A 21,376-nucleotide genomic window follows, 5' to 3' on the forward strand; every position below is an offset into this window, starting at 1 on the left:
TTGTGCAATAATTAAAGAGAATAAAATAAAGCGATATCGTTCTGAAGATATTAGAAACATCCGAAAGATGACAGGAAAAGTTCTTAAAAAAAAAAATCTGGAAAAGTCAAGGAAATTTAAACAGCAGAAATGCCGGCCACAATAATTTACAATCATAGTAGATTGATTGGTTTTTAATAATCGTTTTGATAGAATTTACATGATTTCACAATGATTTTTAATTTACGATAATAATTTTTAATTAGTTCTGAATCTTATAGTAATTTGAAGTTTTAAATATTTTGACTCGATTTTTTTCCCCTTGCAACTTTTAAACAAATCGTAAAAATAATGTATTTTCAATCTATCTTTTATTATATAAAGTCGAGTATTGAACTATTTTTCATTCATTTAATTGTTCATCTAAATTATTTCATTTCGTTGGATAAAAGTATAATTCATTATACTAGAATTAACTGCAAAATTACACTGCTTGCCAAAGATTAAAGGAAAATCACAAAACTAGCATAATACACTGAAAAATAAATCAATCCATATAAAATTTAAATATGTCAAATAAGAGTTGTTGAATAAAGTTTCAGTTAAACTAATTACTGGAATTGCAATCGGAATGCGAATATGTCATATACTTGGAGCATAAAACTCTATATTGGTGAGTTATTCTGCAAATTTCGCTGTCATATTGAGATAAGAAACTTGAGTTAGTCAATTCGTAACAATAACTTCCAAGTTTCATGTGCCTGAAGAATGGGGATAAAGTGCTATTGGAAGACTAGAGTCAGGACCAGGTCAGGCAGAAGTGGTTAAATATGAGTCTTTTGTTGTTCGTGCACTTTGGCAACAATTTCTAACCAAATTTTTGGCGTCTTAGAAGCTCATCCAAGAACGGCCAACTGCTAAGACGAGTGCGAATTACCAATATTTGTCGTTATGTGTACGAAAGAATAGAATAGCAATTCCGACCCACCTCACATTCTCATTTACTGCTGCAACGGAAGGTTGGTGTCGACATCAACTGTACATAGAAGACTTTACGAAGGTTGGTGTCAACATCAACTGTGCATAGAAGGTGGTTTGTTGCGATGCGACCAGCCATTTATCTGAGATTCACGTCTCGTCGTAGAAGGGGACATGTGAGGTGAGCACATCAATTTGCCCATTGGGCGGCTGCTCAGTGGAGGAATGTTTCCTTTATAGTTGAGTTCAGGTTTAATCTCCAAAGCGATAGTAAGCTTTATTTGATTTGTAGAAAGTCTGGAATCCGTTATCATCCATCAAACATCCGTAATAAAGATGTTTATGAAGAAGAAGACAGCGTCTGTGTTTGGGATGGTATCTGTTTTGGTGGACGCACATAATTTCAATTCTTCCTTCGTGAATGCTGAGGCCTATAGAGTTGATATGTGCGCCCGTGCGCTGGAAATAGATGATGATTTCTTGCTACAAGACGAAGTTGCTAGACTGCATAGAGGGAATGGTTATCTTAAGCAGGAAACAAATGAACACGTGGAGTGACCAGCTCGATTATCGGACCTGAATCCTAATGAACATGTTTGGGATGTTTTAGGAAGATATATGATTACTTTTAATTCTCCTCCTTAGATCCTTATCAGGCTTACAACTCCTTGGCAAGAGCAAGAGTTCCCCTTTTCTACGGAACTGATAGCCCACATAATTGGCAGAATCATACATTGCTGTATTGTTTGTGCGGGAGGGGGGGGGAATTCATACTGAAGGTATTTTATACTGATCATACTGAAACTTTAATGCCATAATTTCTTTTCATGTTATTTTATACCTTAGGTAAGATACTAGGGATCAATTTCATTAAATTTTATACGCAACTTTTTGAGCAATTATAATTTTTGTGACTTTAATTTTTGGATAACAGTGTATTTAAAAACCATGTTGATTTGTTTTAATGTGAATAGAAATAAAACAGCAATTTTGTCTACAATTTCAAAATTTAGTTGAAACAAGATTATTGGCTATTTTGTTAAATTTCATTTGTTATATAAAATTTGATTATCCTTATATATAGGATTTTTTTATATCTCCACATTAAAGATAACCTTAACACATATTTATGGACATGCATATATTGTAAAAATTGTCTTAATACTTCAAAATTTTGAAAATTCTTTATTTCTATTTTGGCAGGACTTCCTTGCAACTGTTTGTATAATTTCTACTATTGCTTCTTACATTTTTCCATTATATTCTATAGTTTGTTTATAACCTTTTAGATACATTTTTTATTTCAAAATATTGTAATTGAAGCATTTTGGTGCATTTCTTTAGCCTGATAATAATCAAATGTACTAAATAAATGCATTTATATATTTGTGTAAATATATGTATAAATATGACAAAATATGTGCCAAGTATGAACACCAATGCAAAATGTATGCCAAGTATAACCACCCATCAACAGAAAATGTGCAACCACAACAAGTTTGTCAGACTAAAATGGTTGAAATAAACAAATCTTAATTTATGTACACAAAGAGAAAAAAATGCGACTTCTTTAGTATTGATAGAGTAATGATTTATTTTGAAAATATCATATATATTAAAAAAGGACAACCTAAAATTTGGCATCTTTCCTATTTCAAGGAATATTAAAGATGTCTGCTTGCACAAATACTTTTATAAGTATGCATTATATATATATATTTTAATTTTTATTTATTAAATCTTCTTAGAATGTAAGTGTCTAGTTTTGTATACTTTAAAAGTAATATAATTTTTCATATCTATTTAATTCCATAAAATAATTTCTCTTATTTAGAACAAGCCCTTAAATTTGAATCTGGAAACTAACAAAGAAAAGCCTTCAGACTCAAGGTAAGGTTAAGATTAAAGGTTAAGGTTTCATTGATTCTTTTTGTAATTTCTATTTTTTGATGGTTTTTAAATTATTCCTAGTGTTACATTTAAAGAGAGAAGGAGAAATGGAAAAATATTATAGATATTTTTATTTATTTATTTAGTTAATAAGATAAACCATAAAAAGAAAGAAAAATAACTTGAAATATAAATATATGTTTTAGCTACTAAAAATACTTCACAAATTATGCATGCTCAAAAACTAAACAAGTTGAAGTAATATTTTGATGTTCTCTTCATTTAAAGTATGGTTGTCTCTAATTCCAAATTGTCATTTAAGAAATTAAATCTAAAATAGACACAAATAAATCTAGAAACAAATATTGCAACTTTTTTTATTGAGAGTGTAAGTGAGTAAGTGAACTTATCAATTATAATCTTCCATAAAGTTGATGATAAATTAAAAATATTTTCTGTATTGTTACACAAATATAAAATATTGTTTAAAATTATTTAAAAGAATTTTCAAAGCTCAATAAAATGTAAGAAAAATTCCATAACAATTTCATCGGTATAACTGAAAATTTTTTTTAATTTTAAAATTGTGCAAAAAAATTTATCTGGTGCATTGAATTTTTAATGGAATCATTGTGTAAAAGTTATGGAATAATAAAAAATACCTTTTCAAATTTATTGTGAAAGTATGGATGTTTATGATCATTTTGTGAATGAATATTTTAGGAACAATTTAAATTCTCAAGATATACTTCAAATGGAAATTGTACAGGGTAAGTTTCTTTTTAGAATTTTGTCTTCAAAGCTTTGAGATTTTCAAAAGTATATTGAAATTGTATTTTTGTTATTTTGATATATTTTCAATTATAGATGCTATAAAAAAAGCAAGAGCAGAGGAGAAAGAACTTCTTTTATCTGCTGGTGGGGGCAATAATGGACCTGCTCTTTCAATGCAATGTTACTATTTGCAAGCAAAACTTAATAAGCAAACTAGTGAATTAGATAGAAAAAAGGAAGAACTGAATTCACTGAAAACGGAACTGGCTAAACTTAAAAAATATCACTTGAAACAAGATTTAGAGTAAGTACTGCATCTAAAACTATGTGATGTATATTTCTATCTTTTTATGCCTAATTTAACTTGATTTGTTCCATATTTGCTCAAAAGGAATTTTTTAAGGATTTTTTTCCATTTATTTCCATTGAGTTTAAATTATGATATTTTTTTACACTTGTGTACACTTTTATGCAGAATTTTAAGATGTGAAATTCTTAGATATGCATAAAATTAAGAATAAGCCCAAATGCAAAATGTTGGATTTAGATTTGTCTTTTTTACATAGAAAGTAAGTAGATAATATAAATATATAATTTGTTGCATTTAGTGACCAGCTGGTACTCCAAAATTTTTAGTTAAATTGGTTTAAATATGGCTTCATGTCCATTATTCCATCAAATTGTGAGACATTATCTATCTTCTAATTTTGGCTTTATTGTAATTCCACTTTTATTTTTAAATTTTTATTTATTTATTTTATAAACTAAACAGATATTAAGCGATTATTATAAGAACAGATATTATTACATTTTTAACTTTAAACAATAGAAAAATTTAGGCAACCATGTAGTCTATTGTTTGAAATTAGATATAAAAAAATGCCTAAATTTAGGAGAAATTTGCCTGACTATTAAATTAGCATAATTTTTTTTTAAATAGTTATAAAAATTATTATTATTATTATCACTGTAATACTATTTTCAGAAGTTATTATGAAAAACGTCGAAATTGGACTTAATTTTTAATTATTAATTTTTTTTAATCACTTCAAAATGCACATTTCTATGCTCCAAAGTATATATGTGTGCAAAATTTTTAGTTGTTGGTGGTCTAAGACTCACAGAACCGCATTCATTTTTAATAGTCACGTAGATATAAGCTGTATAGCCAGAATTTTCTTCAGATTTATTGTAATTAGTCAAATATTATTGCATTTGTAAGCATTGAAAATTTGGCTTCTGTCAAATTTCAATTTTTTTTATCACATTAATTTAAAAAAATTTTATAATCACCTATGAATTTTAATATTAAAATTCGATTTTGCTGAATTAGTAAAATAGTTAAACTAAAATTTTTTATATATTTAATAGCAGTTTTTCTAGTATGTTAGAATAACTGCCTATTCTAATTCTTTCATTTTCTAGTATGTTATTCTTACATTGGCACTTGTGCAGGAATTTTATTATATTTGTTCAACTCTGCAGCGTTACATATTTTTAAAAAAAAATTTCGTAAAAGATTGTAGATTAAATAAGTTTCATCTTTATTTAATTAGTTTAAATTCTTAATTATACTCAATTTTGAGATAATTTTGGAAAGATTATTCTTGAAGGAATTTTTAAATATGAAAGCATTTATAGACAGAACTAACAGTTGTTTAGCAGTATAAAAATTTGGATTTAGGGATTTTATTTAGCAATATATTTCTTGACTCAGGCAATATAAAATATAACTCATTACATCAGAGTTCTAATGTAATTCCAGTTGGAAGAAGGCTCTTATGTAAGTGTATGGCTATCTCTATTGATTTTAACTATTGGGTGATTATTGAAGTGCATGTCCTGTGTGTTTTAAAAATGTGAATATTTTTCAGCAAGTGAAGTAGACTATATTTTATTCTTGTAATTAATTTTTTTTTATTTGTTTCTCTTAGCTTTCAAAATGAACCTTTCAAAGGCATTAAAGGTGTAGAAGAAAATTTTACTCCTTGTTCCAAACTTGATAATCCTTTGATGGAAGGAGAAGCTCTTCACCCAAAGATGCAGCGTAGAAAAGTTTGTAAGTCTTGTTTAGAGCTGAATTTTTTTTTTCAATTGTAACTTTTTTTAAGGTGTAAAAAAAAAAGCTACCACAAATTACACATGAGCATAATAATAATTAATTAATTAAATGCATCAAAAGGGATATAATAGCAAATAAAATTTATTCCTGTTCAACAGCTTTCTGATAATTCATCACAGAAATTGGAATTTATATGATTTTCCTCATTATGTAAAGTGCCCACTCTAAGCTTGGTTAGATAGAAGAAATTTTTGAAGGGACTTTTTTTTTTTAAGAGATTTATATTTCTATTGAAACAATTGTCTAAATGGTGTGAAAAATTATTTATTTCAGTCAGTAATGCACTGCTAAAAAATTATTATTTCTAAAATTTTATTTGGTTTTCTGCTTCTATTAGTTATATATAATATTTTTGGCACATTAACCTTTTAAATAAAAATAGTTCTTTTTTCAAACTAAAACTAATAGCATTATGAAGGTTTGAATATCATTATTTTAAACCGATCTATAGCTGCCTCTAAGTAGGACTGTGGAGTCGTGGTAATTTTAGGGCATAGTTTATGAAGCAGTAGAGAGTTTTTTCATTCTTTTTTTAATTCTGATAAATCGTGATAGTCTAAACTTTTTAACTCCATCAATTTTAATCATAGAAGTATGGAAATGTTGTTTGTTTAAAATGCTGGAGAATCGATAATATTTTATTAATGATGGCTATTAGGTGTAAGAGATTGTATAAAGTACAGACTAGTAATTTTTTTAGTGGAACATTTATCAATTCATATAACATAAAATGTAATTATTTATATTAGTTGAAACAATTCTCCAGTTGAATGTATGTGTCTCTCTAATAATTTAGAAATTATCTATCGAGACACTTTTAGGGTGGATATTTTATATTTTTGCTTTCTGTTATTTGACAGAAATATTAATTTTTTTGTGGACCATAAAATTCTATTTCATTGCCTATAATATAAGAAATGTTAATTTGAAATATTTAAAATTGTTTCACGAGTATTGTTTTAGTATTTTGCATATTGCTTCCATCTTTCCTGAGCTAAACTTTATTCTGAAATTTCAGTTTACATCATATTAAATAATCTTTATTTATTTTAGAAAAAAAAATTACTGTCAAAATTATAAATTACTTCTTCTATTTTTATATTTTATAGTAAAAGAAACAAATCGAAAACACATTGCACCATTTCCTACTTCAAAGGAAGACAGAAAGAAAGAAAATATTAATAATGGTAAAGTTTATTATTATTTACTTTCCATTTCAAATTACCTTTTAATGACATAAAAGGTAAGAATGTTTTTAAGTGTTGTTTTTTTTTTAATGTATTAGTAATAAGAGTGAATGTGAGTGCATCTGTGTATGGCAGATCATTAAATCTTAGAACTATCAAATTTGATGAACAAATTGTCTACTCAGTTTTTTTCCCCCTTTCAAAACAGTTTTAATTAATTGGAAATTACCTGAAATTTTGATGATTTTCTGAAATACCTGTAACACATGTTCAAAAAATTATTACAGTTTAATTTCTAAAAATGTTTAACTAATTAATTTTGAACATTATTTGTGACACTGCTTTTCTTTATTATTGTAATAAAATTCAAATCAATTTTATTGTTTATTCAAATTATTTAGGTGCATCTTTTTTTTATTTCATATATACATGTAATAACTTTTAATATGTACATATCATAATATGCTTACTAAAACTGTTTTAATTTCTTTTGTTGTTTGAAATATATATATTTTTTGTTTGTTTTTTGTCTATATTGTTTTCATATTTTAGTTCCCTCTCCATTTGGTTTACCAATGCATCTCTTTGATGTATCAATCTTTTTAAAGTCAACTTAGAATTCACTACATTCTGATATTTTTATTTCTTTTGAAAATTTTTATTAATTTTCATTCTATTGGAGAAATATTTTCTCTCTCAACCTTTCATTTCATTTTTTTAATGTAATTATGTATATTTGGTTTTAACTTTCCTTAATAAATTACATATATTTAGTTTTTAACTTTGTCACAGCTATAATTGAAATAACATTTGTTTTTTCTATTAGATATTATAATCAAGAAATCCAATTTTTATTATTCTCTCAAAAGTTTTTTTTTCTCGCTTTTTGTTTTTAATAACCAAACCATAAAAATTCTTCACCATATTGTCAATAAATGAAAGCAATCTGTTTTACGTGTGAAGTAATAAATGATGAAATAAATATACCTAGATATGTTTTCAATCAATTAATGTACTTCTGAAAAAATTGCAAAACCTGAATTTTTTTTAATAGTTTCTTTGCCATATTTAGTAAAATATTCTTGAAACATTAACATTGTAATAATAAAAAAAAAAAAAGGTCAGTCTTTTTCTATAAAACTTTGAATAGTTCACTATTTTAGCCCATTTTAATAGCCATCTCGAGAGATATTCACCAATAAGCAAGTGGTTTTTACTTGAGTGGACCAGTAATTGTCTTAAAGTAATGAAATGCAAAAGTTCTTAACTAAATCAATATTTGGTATAGAAGAGTGCTTTTTTAAAATCAAAATTGTAATGTATTAAAAGTATTTTATTAATATATAAAGACCAGTGAATTATAAAAAAAAAATTTTTTTAATTACAGTTTTTTTAACAGTGCATTTATTAATCTATATAACATAAAATATAACTCCTCACTTTAAAAAGTATTTTCCCAGTTAGAACTATATGTCTAACTATTGAGATACAATTAGAGTGGATACTCCTTCTATATTTTGATTTTTTCCCACAATTTCTTAACACTCTATTTTCAATTTTCAATGAATTGATTTTTTTTTTCATTCTAACTTTGAACTAAACTCCTTTAAGAAAGTTATTAAATTATGTAGTATATCTAGATCATATTTTTATTATTTAATTTGATAGATTTCTTTATTAGTTGAATTTTGAAGTTGAAACATTAAAGCCTAAATTTTAGGGAGAACAGATTTAAAACTAGGATGATGCATAAACATAAAAAAAGAAGGGAAATAAAAAACAGGCGTGTGATTACTAAAATTATACCATTTAAATGTCTAATACAATCTGAATTATCAAACAAATAATCGACACTAAGAGCAATGCAAGTAATGCAACTGATATAAAGCAAATTTACCCTTGATGCTCGCTGGTTATCAAAGACAACTAATAAGATATAATTTATGAAACAGGGGTGTTTGTGTTCCGGGGAAACCCCGGAATTCCGGGGATTTTGAACTTCGATACCCGGAAATTCCGGGGATCGTCGTTCAAAAGGAAGTAGGAATAATAATGAATTATTTATTTTGATCTGGGTAATTTTGTTTGCTTTGAAAGCAGAAAACGCAAGGTCAGTGTGTGTGGTGAAAACTTTTCCTTTCTTTCTCCAAAGGCAGTGATAATGCGTGAAAAGGGGGGAAAAACTTCTTTTTTGTTCTTTCCTTATTGCGAGTTATGACTCATTCCCCCGGTTTTCGGACATTCTCTTCTGGATTCTTTTCGGCAAGTAGGCACGGCAGAAAAAAAAGGGAGAGACTTCGTTCGACCAGATGTGCGATAACGTGACTTTGGGTTCAAAGGTCTCTCCTGGCATGGCGCCATTAAGTAGAGAAGGGGGATTTTTCGCCGTATTAGCTATTTGTCATTGATCGCTTCGCAACTTTTTTTTCTCCGCTGTGTAAAATTTTCGTTTCATTTGTTGATGCACGTGTAAATTTTTCGTTTCGCTTATTGAAATATTTTTTTTATTTATGTACGCAAGAGAATTTCACTTTGAAATTTCAGCATATGAAACAGAAATTACCCCTTAAACATTCATATCTAATTAGTTTTACAGCATTAGATCCAGAGCTAAGAGGTAAAACCAGTACAATATTAGCTTTTGAAAAATTATCATCTTTTATGTCCCATATTTTTAGTGATAATGAACAGTCAAAAGTAGAAGCTGAAATAAGGTTATACCAGAGTGATATTGATATCACCAAAGAAATGCTCTACACATCTGATGAAAGTGGAAATCAAGTCAAGTGTACAATTGATAAATATTCGTCTAAAGTTTTTAATTTAAAAGATGATTTCACAAATGATTATAAGTATCCTACATTGGCTAAATTGGTCAAAGCCTGCCTTAGCTGCTTCCATGGCCCATTAGTGGAAAGTGCATTCAACTTAATGGATACACTTGTCACTGACTATAGAACCTCTCTTAAGATTGATTCCCTAGATGCAGTGCAGACTATTAAATATGATTTAATGGCTTCTAAAGAAACCTCATGTGAAAAATATGGCTCAAAAAATCCAATGACTGATCCAATTCACAAAGATCTCTTACAGAATATGAACAGAAGTTGGAAAACATTTCAAGAGGACTTAAAAACATGTATTTCAGATGAGTCACCTATAAAAGTCTCTGAAAAACCTTCTACATTAGCAGAAAAGCAAACTGCTTCTACCTCTGCATGTGCTGTTCTCGAGGAAATTTCTTCAACTGTAAATGAGGAAAATAAAAGCCAACCTTCCTGCAATTATGAAGTTCACCACAAAAGAAAGACAAGCCCACAAACATCAGAAAATTAAAAAAAAAGCAGCAGAAATTAGATAATTTTTTTAAAAGAATTAATTCAGGTAATTTAAAAGATTTGCATAAAATGTAGTAGTTTATATGTTTGAAAATTTATGGTTATTAATTTTGCAAAAAAAGTAATTCATTGAACTTTTATAATTAGGTCATTCAATACTTCATAATTGTAATTTTTCATTTCTCTCCCCCCCCCCCCCTCTCGAAACTCCAAAATGCCGGTAGTAAGTCCGTAAAAGTTTCAGGGGATTTTTTGGGGTCCCACAAACACCCCTGATGAAAACAAAACAAACTATTCCTGAAAATTCAATCATTTGCAGATCAGGTAATGATTGATTGATTGCTTTGATTGCTTAAACATTAGAAATAGCTTTATTTTAGAATTTGCTTTAAAAATTAACTGTTCATGACTTTCAATTTTTCTTTTCCATATTTTAAAATTAGTTCATTAATATTTCTCATATCTGAATTATATAATATTTTATTTATTTTAGAAAACATTAATCCTTTTAAGATCCCAATATCCCTTGAATCAATAAAAACAAGCGAACCTGCAGGTATGTTGTCTTTTCTTTTATTTATAATTATGGGTATTCATTTAATGTTGTTAGATATGTGGGGAAGTGCATTGAATCTGATTTTGTGTAAATTCATTTGAATTATTTGAATCAAATAATATATTTTAATATTACATAAATTCATTTCATTTGTCTGATGAAATCAATAAAAAAAAATCATTAAGTATATGAGACTAAAGCATGAGATGTTAAAAATGCAATCAAAAATACAGTTTTTTATCATCAAAATTAAACAAATCTGAAATGAAAGAGCATTGAGTACAATTTTATAATGAATTAATTGAATTTGTATTGTTATTGTTTAACTTAATTGTTTATGAAGTCAAATAACTTTGGACAAAGTTAATTGACTTCATAAACAATAAAGTTAAAATAGAAGTAAAGTTGGAAAGATAAAAGTTCTTCTGATAGTAATTTTACATCAGTGTTATTTTTATTTGTTTAAGTCATCCAAAATGTTATTTTTCATAACAATTATTGTATAGTTTCTATTTTAAAAATCAAATTTATTTTGCTTTAATTTGAAGTCATATTTTTTGTAGCTGTTCATAACATGCATGGAATTTACTAAATTTAAGTACTGATGTAAATTATTTTCTGTATTACAGCTCCAGATAATGAAGATAAAGCTCTAGACACACAACGGCAACTTGAAATGCTTTTTGGTGCACCAACGTGGGAATGGCTATAATATTTTGTAAAGCTTATATAGGAATGCATTAGTTTAAACTCTGCCATTTCAGCATTGTTTAAAATAATTTTGTAACATATTATTTAGAATATTTTACTTTGATGCATTTTTATATGTGATTTTACTTGTATATATACATTAATATAAAAAATATTTTAATAAGATGTGTGTATTTTAATAAAATGTTAATCCTTATAAATCAATGGTATATCCATGTTTAAAAGTATTTTCTCATAGATTGTTAATCAAGTCAAAAAATAATTTTATCAGAATAATTTATTACATAGAAAAGGAATTCTGTCAATAATTAATGATTTGTTTCTCATATAATACTCATGTTACCACTTATACATTACTTTTATACTACTACTTATACATACTTTTTCTCAAGTAGTTTGTTTTAAACCATTGGTTTTGTTTGTCGTCAATGAAATCTCTTTTGCAACTTGAGCTCATCATTCTCATAAAAATATTTTTATACATCGAATAAAAGCAGATAATATAATTGTTTTATTTTGATAGCCTTACATTTTTTCTGTTCATCTCTACTAATAATAAAGGGATAAGTGTGTGTGGGATAACACTACAGGCCAGATCATTCAATCTTGAACCATATATATGTTGGGTAATGGAAAAGTGCACTGTCTAATTTTCTTTTTGAATTTTTATTTTTACATTTTTTTAAAGTAAGAATGGGGTTGCATTTTTGCCATTTCCTCACTGTAACTCCTCAAAATAGTAAAAATGATCTTGCAACATTTTAAAATTCAAAATATTATCATTTTGATGATGCCAGTTTTTTTTATCATCTTGTTTCTATTTTTAATTAATTTTTAAAAAATATTTTAAGAATATTTTACAATTGTATATTTCACTGTTGAAGTGTGAAACACAAATCTTTTTTATTGTTGCTACTAATATTTCATCTTTCCTCATTCTCATTGTTGACGATCAAAATATAACCTACAACTTATTTTTCCTTATGGAGAACGTCTCAATGTGAAGTATACTTTAATAAAAGTTTTGAATGTTGTAGCAATTAACAGTTAAAGCTTCAGGAGAAAGTAACGATTAAGGTTTTTCTAACATTCGCCAATTTTTAAATACTTTTAGATGCTTTATTACTCTTCTAGCATCACATTTTGCTTTCTTATTGTAATGTGCTGAATTTTTTAAACTTATATCTGAGAATTTTTATTCAGTAGTCCTGTGATATAATGTATAGTCCATGAAATATATTGTGCAGAACATATAAGACTTCAGAAATGGATCATTATTTTTTTTTGTTTATATATATATATATATATAAAAGTATTAAAATCGAGTTAATAGGAAAATCAAATAAACCAAATAAAAAAAGAATCCAGCCTGAAGACTTTTACAAGGGTCACCCTCAGGCAGGGATTCAAAAAAAGGATTAGACTTTCTTGTCTGCATTCCCTCACAGAAAAAATCCCTTTTTTTGAATCCCTGCCTGAGGGTGGTCCTTGAAAAAGTCTTCAGGCTGGATTCTTTTTTATTTGGTTTATTTGATTTTCCTATTAACTTGATTTTAATACTTTTGTCTCAATTCATCTGTGTTTTAGAAGTAGCTGAATTTGCGCTCTCTAAATACTATGAATTTTTTCTTGTTCTTTTTTTTGGTTTTAGTTTGAATAAGAAATAATTTTTAGTTGCGATTCCGAAAGTTTTCGTTTCGTTTTCAAAATATTTCTTACTTTAGATTGGTTACTTATATATATATATATACTAGCCGCCTTTGGAGACCAGCCGGTTTGCCAATCTTAATTCATTAAAATTTTAATAATTAAATATTTTATGCAATTCCTACTTTAATAGATTCTTCATCAAAATATTTTAAAACTTCAAATTTTGATAGTCATATAATTCACTCATAATATTATAAACGCCTTCAGTCATAACGTAATCTGTATCTCTCTAATTTTCTGTTAGTACCCGTAGAATTTATACTATAAATTAAAGTGGAAAGGATTAATCTGCAATTAATATAATAATATTTTTTACTGAAACAAAGTATTTTTTTTTAATATGATTACTGAAAACAGTCACTGAGCGTTTAAACTTCATGGGCACTAAAGAATATCTTTCCTAATTTATGTAATATTTCAAGAATTTGTCAACAAAATATTATGATTCATTCATGAGACCAGAACGATTAATTAACAATGTTTAATTTTAAATGTATCAAACACTAAGAAAATAAAACGAATCGTTTAAAATAAACGGTTGAAAACAGGTTAAAAAAAACTACTTAAAAAACGATGTACTTAAAACTATAAGTGTATACAAAAAATATATAACTAACATAAATGCAATTTAATTACAAAAACATGCAACTAACCTAAAAATAATTTAAATCATCCGTTGATAATGGTTGTCATGTCAACAATCAGAACACAATGCGCATGCGTGAATTTTCAACCCCAGTTACGGTAATGCAAATGCGCGAGTTTTTCTACGCCAGTTGGGGTAACGCTATGCAGATTAGAAATTTTAAATTTTCTTTATTCTGTTTTATTTTAATTCAAAAGTACTTAAGAATGAATCTGAAAGATCGATTCATTAACAATTTTTAATTTTAAAAGCATGAAACATTAAGAAAAACAGAATCGTTTGAAATAATCTGCCGAAAAATGTTAAGCCTAGCCTCATTACTGATGGAAAAAAAAGTACCTGAAGCCTTACTCATTTGGCGGTGGGGAAAATGAAAAGATTTTTAGGCGGGAAAGCTAGTTTTTAATTAATAGTTAAAATTCTAATTACAAATTCAAAAAAAGGAACCCGAGGTGCACATTCCCGACCTCCAAAGTATACATGTACCAAATTTGGTTGCTGTAGGTCAAACGGTCTGGCCTGTAGAGCGCCAACACACACACACACATTGAGCTTTATATAAGTACTAGCCGCATTTGGCGACCAGCCGGTTCGCCAATCTTAATGTTCGTTAAAATTTTAATAATTAAATATTTTATGCAATTCCAACTTTAATAGATTCTTCAGCAAAATATTTTAAAACTTCAAATTTTGATAGTCATATAATTCACTCATAATATTATAAAGGCCTTCAGTCATAACGTGATATGTATCTCTCTAATTTTCTGTTACCCCTCGTAGAATTTATGCTTTAAATTAAAGTGTAAAGGATTAATCTGCAATTAATATAATAATATTTTTTACTGAAACAAAGCATTTTTTTTTAATAATATGTTTACTGATAATAGAGTCACTGAGCGTTTAAACTTTATGGGCACTAAAGAATATCTTTCTTAATTTATGTAATATCTCAAGAATTTGTCAACAAAATTTTCTCAGATTCATCATGAACGGATCGATTCATTAACAATGTTTCATTTTAAATGCATCAAACACTAAGAAAATAAAATGAATCGTTTAAAATAATCGGTCGAAAACAGGTTTAAAAAAACTACTTAAAAAACGATGTACTTAAAACTATAAGCATATATAAAAAATATATATAACTAACATAAATACAATTTAATTACAAAAGCATGCAACTAACCTAAAAATAATTTAAATCATTGAAAATAGGTAAAAAAAAAAAAACTACTTAAAAAACGATGTACTTAAAACTATAAGCATATACAAAAAATATATAACTAACATAAATACAATTTACTTACAAAAGCATACAACTCACCTAAAAGTAATTTAAATCGTCCGTTGATAATGGTTGCCATGCCAACAATCAGAACACAGTGCGCATGCCTGAATTTTCTTCGCCTTTTACGGTAACGCAAATGCGTGAATTTTTCTACCTCAGTTGGGGTAACGCTATGCAGATTATACATTTTTAATTTCCTTTATTCTGTTTTATTTTAATTCAAAAGTACTTCAGAATGAATCTGAAACATGGATTAATTAACAATGTTTAATTTTAAATGCATAAAACATTAAGAAAATAAACAGAATCGTTTGAAATAATCCGCCGAAAAATCTTAACCCTAGCCTCATTACTGTTGGGAGAAAAAAAGAACTAAAGCCTAAATCATTTGGCGTTGGGGAAAATGGAAGATTATTTTGGCGGAAAAGTTGGCGGTGGGGAAAATGGAAGATTTTTTTGGCGGGAAAGTTAGTTTTTAATTAATAATTAAAATTTCAAAAAAAGGGACCCCAGGTGCACATTCCCGACCTCTAAGGTATACATGTACCAAATTTGGTAGCTGTATGTCAAATGACCTGGCCTGTAGAGCGCCAACACACACACACACACACATTGAGCTTTATTATAAGTATAGATAGATATGGAATTTTTAAGACTCAGAGTATTCTGTAAAGCCCTTTAAATTCAAAACAGCATCTCGTATAGCCAGAGATGTAACGTGTACTGGTAGTAAAGGGACTATTTTTAATTTATCATCGAAATAAGTAAGTTACCAAAAATAAAGGAGATCGACCAAAATTTCCAGTTCCTATACCATAATAAAAACACGAGGGAATGTTTCATGGAGTTATCTGTAAAATTGACGGAGATATATGCATTAAAATTTGGAATTTCTATGACTTGAAAAAGGTTCATTATAAAATTTTAAAATGTATTCTGCTGAATTACGAGTCATACAGATTACACAAGATTAGCAACAGCGAAGTGAAAATTTAGCATAAAAAATAAGCAAAATAATAATAATAAAAATCAACTTGGGGGTGTGGTGGGGCTGAGAACCTTCACATCCTTCGTGTAACAGTCAAATTACCTGATTAAAACTTTGCGGCCAATACAGCTGCGGAAGAAGATACACAATATAAACATTTTGTCCTGATAAACTTTGTGTAGATGGTAAAACGTCAAAAGCAACTGAACTTAATTCAATATGGAAATAAGCAAAAAAAAAAAAAAAGGGAATATCTATGTAACTTTATTTATTATCGCATCCTCACAAAATTGGGGTCGATGGAAATGACTTAAAGGGGCAAATGTGTTTAGTTACTGTATATGATGAAAAATATTAAAAAGATAAACTGAATACCAAAAGGCTGTATTATTGATTTTTTTTATTATGTATTATGAGGATTTCTTATAATTAATTTTTATGTCGCCTTATTTTTAACGATGAATGTCATACAGTTTTAAAAACTACAATCGTGCAGTAACTTTTCAATTGTAGAAAAGATAAATGAATTTCAGAATGAGTCCATGATGTAAAAGAAAATTTCATGTTTCAATAAATAGCTTTAAAACAATATCGGGCCTCTGAATTTTGAAGGAAACAGATTCAGTAGCTATAGAATTATCAACATTGATGCTTTATTTTTTCGCTGAATAAATTGTGCTGTTTTTCCCCCTGCTATGCATTTTGCAGAATTTTTGGTACAATTTGTGTTTAGTTACCTTGATGGAACTGCGTAATTTCAGAAACATTAAACGACAGCAAATTACCACTTTTTCCTCTCTGATAAACCGAGAAGAAAGTAAAATATGGTGAACTCTGAATTTAACTGGCAAATTGGAAGCAAAAGCGTACCTGTAAAACCATAAATTCTACCTTGGAAAATATTTAAAGCGCATATCACATTAAATTCCAAACATTTCCTGCACTTTTTTTGAATTAAAAAAAACTATATGTGTAGTTTAAAACATGTTGTGACTAAATATTTAGTGAAATTCAAATAAATGTACAAGTAATATATACACAATTTAAATTTTATCATTATTCAGTATTAATAACTAAATTATTATTATTATTAAAAATTGAAACATTCCGTGTATCCTAAATCTCAATGTAAAAGCACCAAAAAATGGTTGGCGCATTCAATTCTTTTCTTTTTTTTTTCACAATTTTTCCTTTATATACAAATTTATATATTATGTCACGTTTCTATTTAGAGTGTTATTTCTCAAGTTTTCATCATTTGGAACTGGAAATGAAAACCCGATTAATAACTAAATTGAAATGAAAAAATATGTACTTCTGTATAATAATAAAAAAATAAAAATAAAAAAAAAACCCCACTCCACATGAAGAAATGGTTTTCCCTAAACTTTTTCACAAACTCTAATATCTAGAAAACGGCTTGCATGGTATTGGCATGAAATAGTTTTGAAATATTAAACTTTGGTATTAATTTAGCTTTTTACTGTATCTCTCATGAGATCCTTAGCGAGTGTTTTGACAACTAATCCCTGGCATGCGGTTTATATTATACGGAAATCGAATTTCTGTTTTAGACTCGTTTTTCACGACCGATTGAAACAAAAGTTGTCGCAGAACTACTAATCACAACATCCCATGTAAAATTTGATATATTTTAATCATTGCATTTTTCAATTATTACATTTGTATGTTTCTGAAAGTACTGATCAATAGGTGATCAACCCTTTGTTGGATATGGGTCAAAATTTGTTGTGTCTCACTATAGATGTTAAATATGTGTACTGAATTTTTATCAATATAGCTGTCTTCGTTTTGTTGTTGTCGTGTTAACTTATATTCGAATTGCTGGATAGACAGACTTCCAATGAAAGGATTTTGCTCAAAATTTGAAAGAAATCTTCAAATTCAGCCCATGTGTCCTATCTGGAAAAGATGCTCAATTTTAAAGATTCTTTGAGCAGAAATTTGGAATAAAATATATCAGACTTGTTTTTACTGAAGGAATTTCTAAACACTCCTCTTGCAAAATTAAAAGTAATACATTGAAAATAATATCTCTTAGGAAAGTTTTGTGGAGTAAATTCACACATTACTAAAAAATGAATGCTACACAAATAATTTTTCATGTATATTTATTATACACCAATAATGAACAATAATACGTTAAAAACGTAAATAATTTTAATTTTTTTCATTTTAGTTTTACATTTTTAATATTTTTTTTACATTTAAATTTTCTATATTTTATAGTTTTTTATAGTTTTATTTTTTCATATTTTTTTAGTTCAAATTATTTTTTTAATTTTTAGTGCTTAAGTTTTATAAATATTTTTTTTTAGTGATTTATATTTTTATTGAATTAGTTTAGGTATTATATAGATAAATAAACAACATTTTTAATAAAACTTTACAACATAATATACATTATATACACAAAAATAATTACAATATATACAGGTTTTTACAAAAAAATACAAATCACAAATATTTACAATATATACAGGTTTTTACAAAAAAATACAAATCACAGATATTTACAATATATACAAATTTTTAAAAGTCTTTTTAAAATAACATAGCTTCTCAAAATTTTCTTTTCTTTTTTTTTCTTTTAAGCTGTAGCTGCTCGTCTGGTTCTGGTCATTGGTGCTGATTGTTTTTTTTTTTTTTTTATGCGTTCGTTTTTCTCTCATTTTTTTTTTTTTTTTTTTTGCCTTTTCTTTATTTTTATGATTTTTTTTCGCAGAGTTGCTGCAGTATTTGAATAAATTGGAATGACATTTTATACTTTTTTTATATTATTTTCATCTTGCTTCACAAATTTGTTTTTGAATTTCAATTTTCGGAAATATTGGCTGAAATTTATATATTGAGACGTTTTTACTGCATTTTCGAATTTTCAAACTAAGCATGATTTTATCTGTTTATTATTTCTTTTTTTGTCTTTTTCTTTGCTTTTATAATTTTTTTCCGCAGAGTTGCTGCATTTTCTTATTTTGATTTCCCTGTTGTTGATTCTTCGAATTTTTCAATTTCTCTAAGCATTAAAAAATCTATCGGGACCAAACTGCAATCTATTGAAATGTATTCTTCATCGTCGTTGTTTAATTTGGATTCTTCTTTCTTGTCTTTTTCTTTTCTTGAAATCTTCTGTCTATTAATAGTAGAAGAGCCAAATTGAATATAAAGTCGAAAGAACAGAAAAAAAATATCCTAAATAAAAACCAGACCCATAAGAGCAGCACAGTGTTTTCCATGTCTTTTTTATTCATTTTAATCAATATAATTTAAATTTTTCAAGTACAGGTAAGATAATTATTAGCAGTGAGAAGACTATGTTGTGTTCCTCTCAATGTAAATTTACATTCTGAATTTCCCTGTGTTTTGCAAGATACACAATAGTCAATTTTCAACAATGGATATCATTAAAATAATAAATTGTTTAATCATATTTCTTGTTCTTTTGTAGATAAAATATTTTTACGTCAACTTTCATTGTTCCCAACAAATGATTTTTTTCTTTACTGTAGTATACTCAAATAATGTTTGTGGTGTTTTAATAACATTTTTAGCGATAGTATATATAGATATAAAACTGAATATATTTGTTTCTGTTTGCGTGAACCTTATATAATTGTTCACCCCTTGACAGATGTAACAAAATTCGGGGGGAAATGGACGTAGAATTATTTTGCTTTTCTGCCATACCTTTAAATCATATAATTACACAAAAATTATTTTTATGATCTTAAAATGTGAAAAAAAAAAATTAACTTTCAAGTAAAATAAATTTTATTTCCGTATAATTTCTTATCTAATCGACAAAATAGAAAGCGCATTAAAAGCAGTTTAGTTCACACTAATTAACCCTTCCCGTGGATCATACATTTTTTTAATAATTCTAAAAAGAAATAAAAAACATAACGTACAATAGCTTTAAGATTTGTAAAATAATTTCCATAGAATATTATAAATTTTCTTCATCAACAGTTTTTCTAAAGAAATCTGCGTTTAACATTTCTGTCTGGACATATTTTGTTGCATAATATTCTAACAAATTTTTCTGAAAATAAAAATGAAAAATTCATAGGTTTTGCTTATTTGAAGATATAGTGTATTTAACCAACTGAATTTCTGTTTGACTATTGGCAATGATCAATGACATACGATTAATAATATGCAAGCTTCGGTTTTCCTTTCTGTATATGAAACACATAATTCTGATACCCAGGCCGCAGAAAATAAAACTTTAAAACTATTAATGAATTTTTACTAAGTTCATAATTTTGTGCGAAAGTAGAGAGGAAATAACACTTTTATTACAATGTATGTGAAAAAAAATTTCGAGGAAATCACTCACACTGGTTTGTTCACAAGGGCCTCCAAAACGTGGAGATTCATCAGAATCTCGAAGTTGAGTTTCTTGACGAATACAATACCTTCTCTTTGTATTGTTTATGCATCAGAAAGTAGAAATATTGTAATATTTATTTCAAAATATTTCTAAAAATCTATTAAAAATAGAAAAAATTACGGGAATGGAATACTGACAAAACTTTAAATCTTATTTTTAGTTTTTCTCATACAAAGATATAAACATATTATACAGGGAACATATTATAATCTTCAAAAGAGTATAAATCGAGATTTTGATAATCTCCGTGTTTCAAACCTTCCTGACTGGGTCGGATTATCAAATACGCTCATACGCTCAAAATTTTTTTCATGGTATAAGGATACTTTTATTTACTCCTTTATCTTGATTTGCAGGAATATTGCATTTATATTTTACCGAAAGTCAATATCCATTTAAATTTCAGAATATTTTTCTAAGGATTTATTTCAAATTCCTTGTAGATCAGTGAGATCTTGTTTATTTTAGTTGATTGACTGATTCAACAATTTCCCTGCTATCATAAAATAAAGAAAAAAGAGCGTTTCCTATTATCAAAAAACAAAGAGAAAAATTGATATAGTAATTTGGAAGCTAGGATTTGTTACTTTTTCTTACAGAGACACTGTCTTTGACACTTACGTCACGGAGAAAAGAAACACATTGACTTATTCCTTCCTTCACATTGATTTATGCCTAAGTATTGTCATTTGTTTTGTAGAGATTTCTGTATATTTTCTTTTCCACATTTATTAAATCTCTAGGCTTTTATATCCGGCATTTCTCAGATTTAAAATATTTTCACGTATGATATTT

General features: G+C 27.3%; 1 protein-coding gene across 1 annotated transcript in view; it reads left to right on the plus strand.

Annotated features, from left to right (window-relative positions):
• Positions 1 to 11,633, plus strand: part of LOC129975996 (uncharacterized) — a 53,612-nt gene extending 41,979 nt beyond the window's left edge. Inside the window, exons 19-25 of the mRNA XM_056089317.1 lie at positions 2,792 to 2,847; positions 3,571 to 3,617; positions 3,715 to 3,925; positions 5,556 to 5,680; positions 6,853 to 6,930; positions 10,762 to 10,824; positions 11,454 to 11,633. Coding sequence (XP_055945292.1) covers positions 2,792 to 2,847; positions 3,571 to 3,617; positions 3,715 to 3,925; positions 5,556 to 5,680; positions 6,853 to 6,930; positions 10,762 to 10,824; positions 11,454 to 11,536 — 663 coding nt within the window. The 3' untranslated portion in view covers positions 11,537 to 11,633. The remainder of the gene's footprint in view (positions 1 to 2,791; positions 2,848 to 3,570; positions 3,618 to 3,714; positions 3,926 to 5,555; positions 5,681 to 6,852; positions 6,931 to 10,761; positions 10,825 to 11,453) is intronic.
• The last annotated feature ends 9,743 nt before the right edge of the window (positions 11,634 to 21,376 follow it).

This window comes from Argiope bruennichi, chromosome 7 (assembly GCF_947563725.1).
Source record: "Argiope bruennichi chromosome 7, qqArgBrue1.1, whole genome shotgun sequence".
Lineage (NCBI taxonomy): Eukaryota > Metazoa > Arthropoda > Arachnida > Araneae > Araneidae > Argiope > Argiope bruennichi.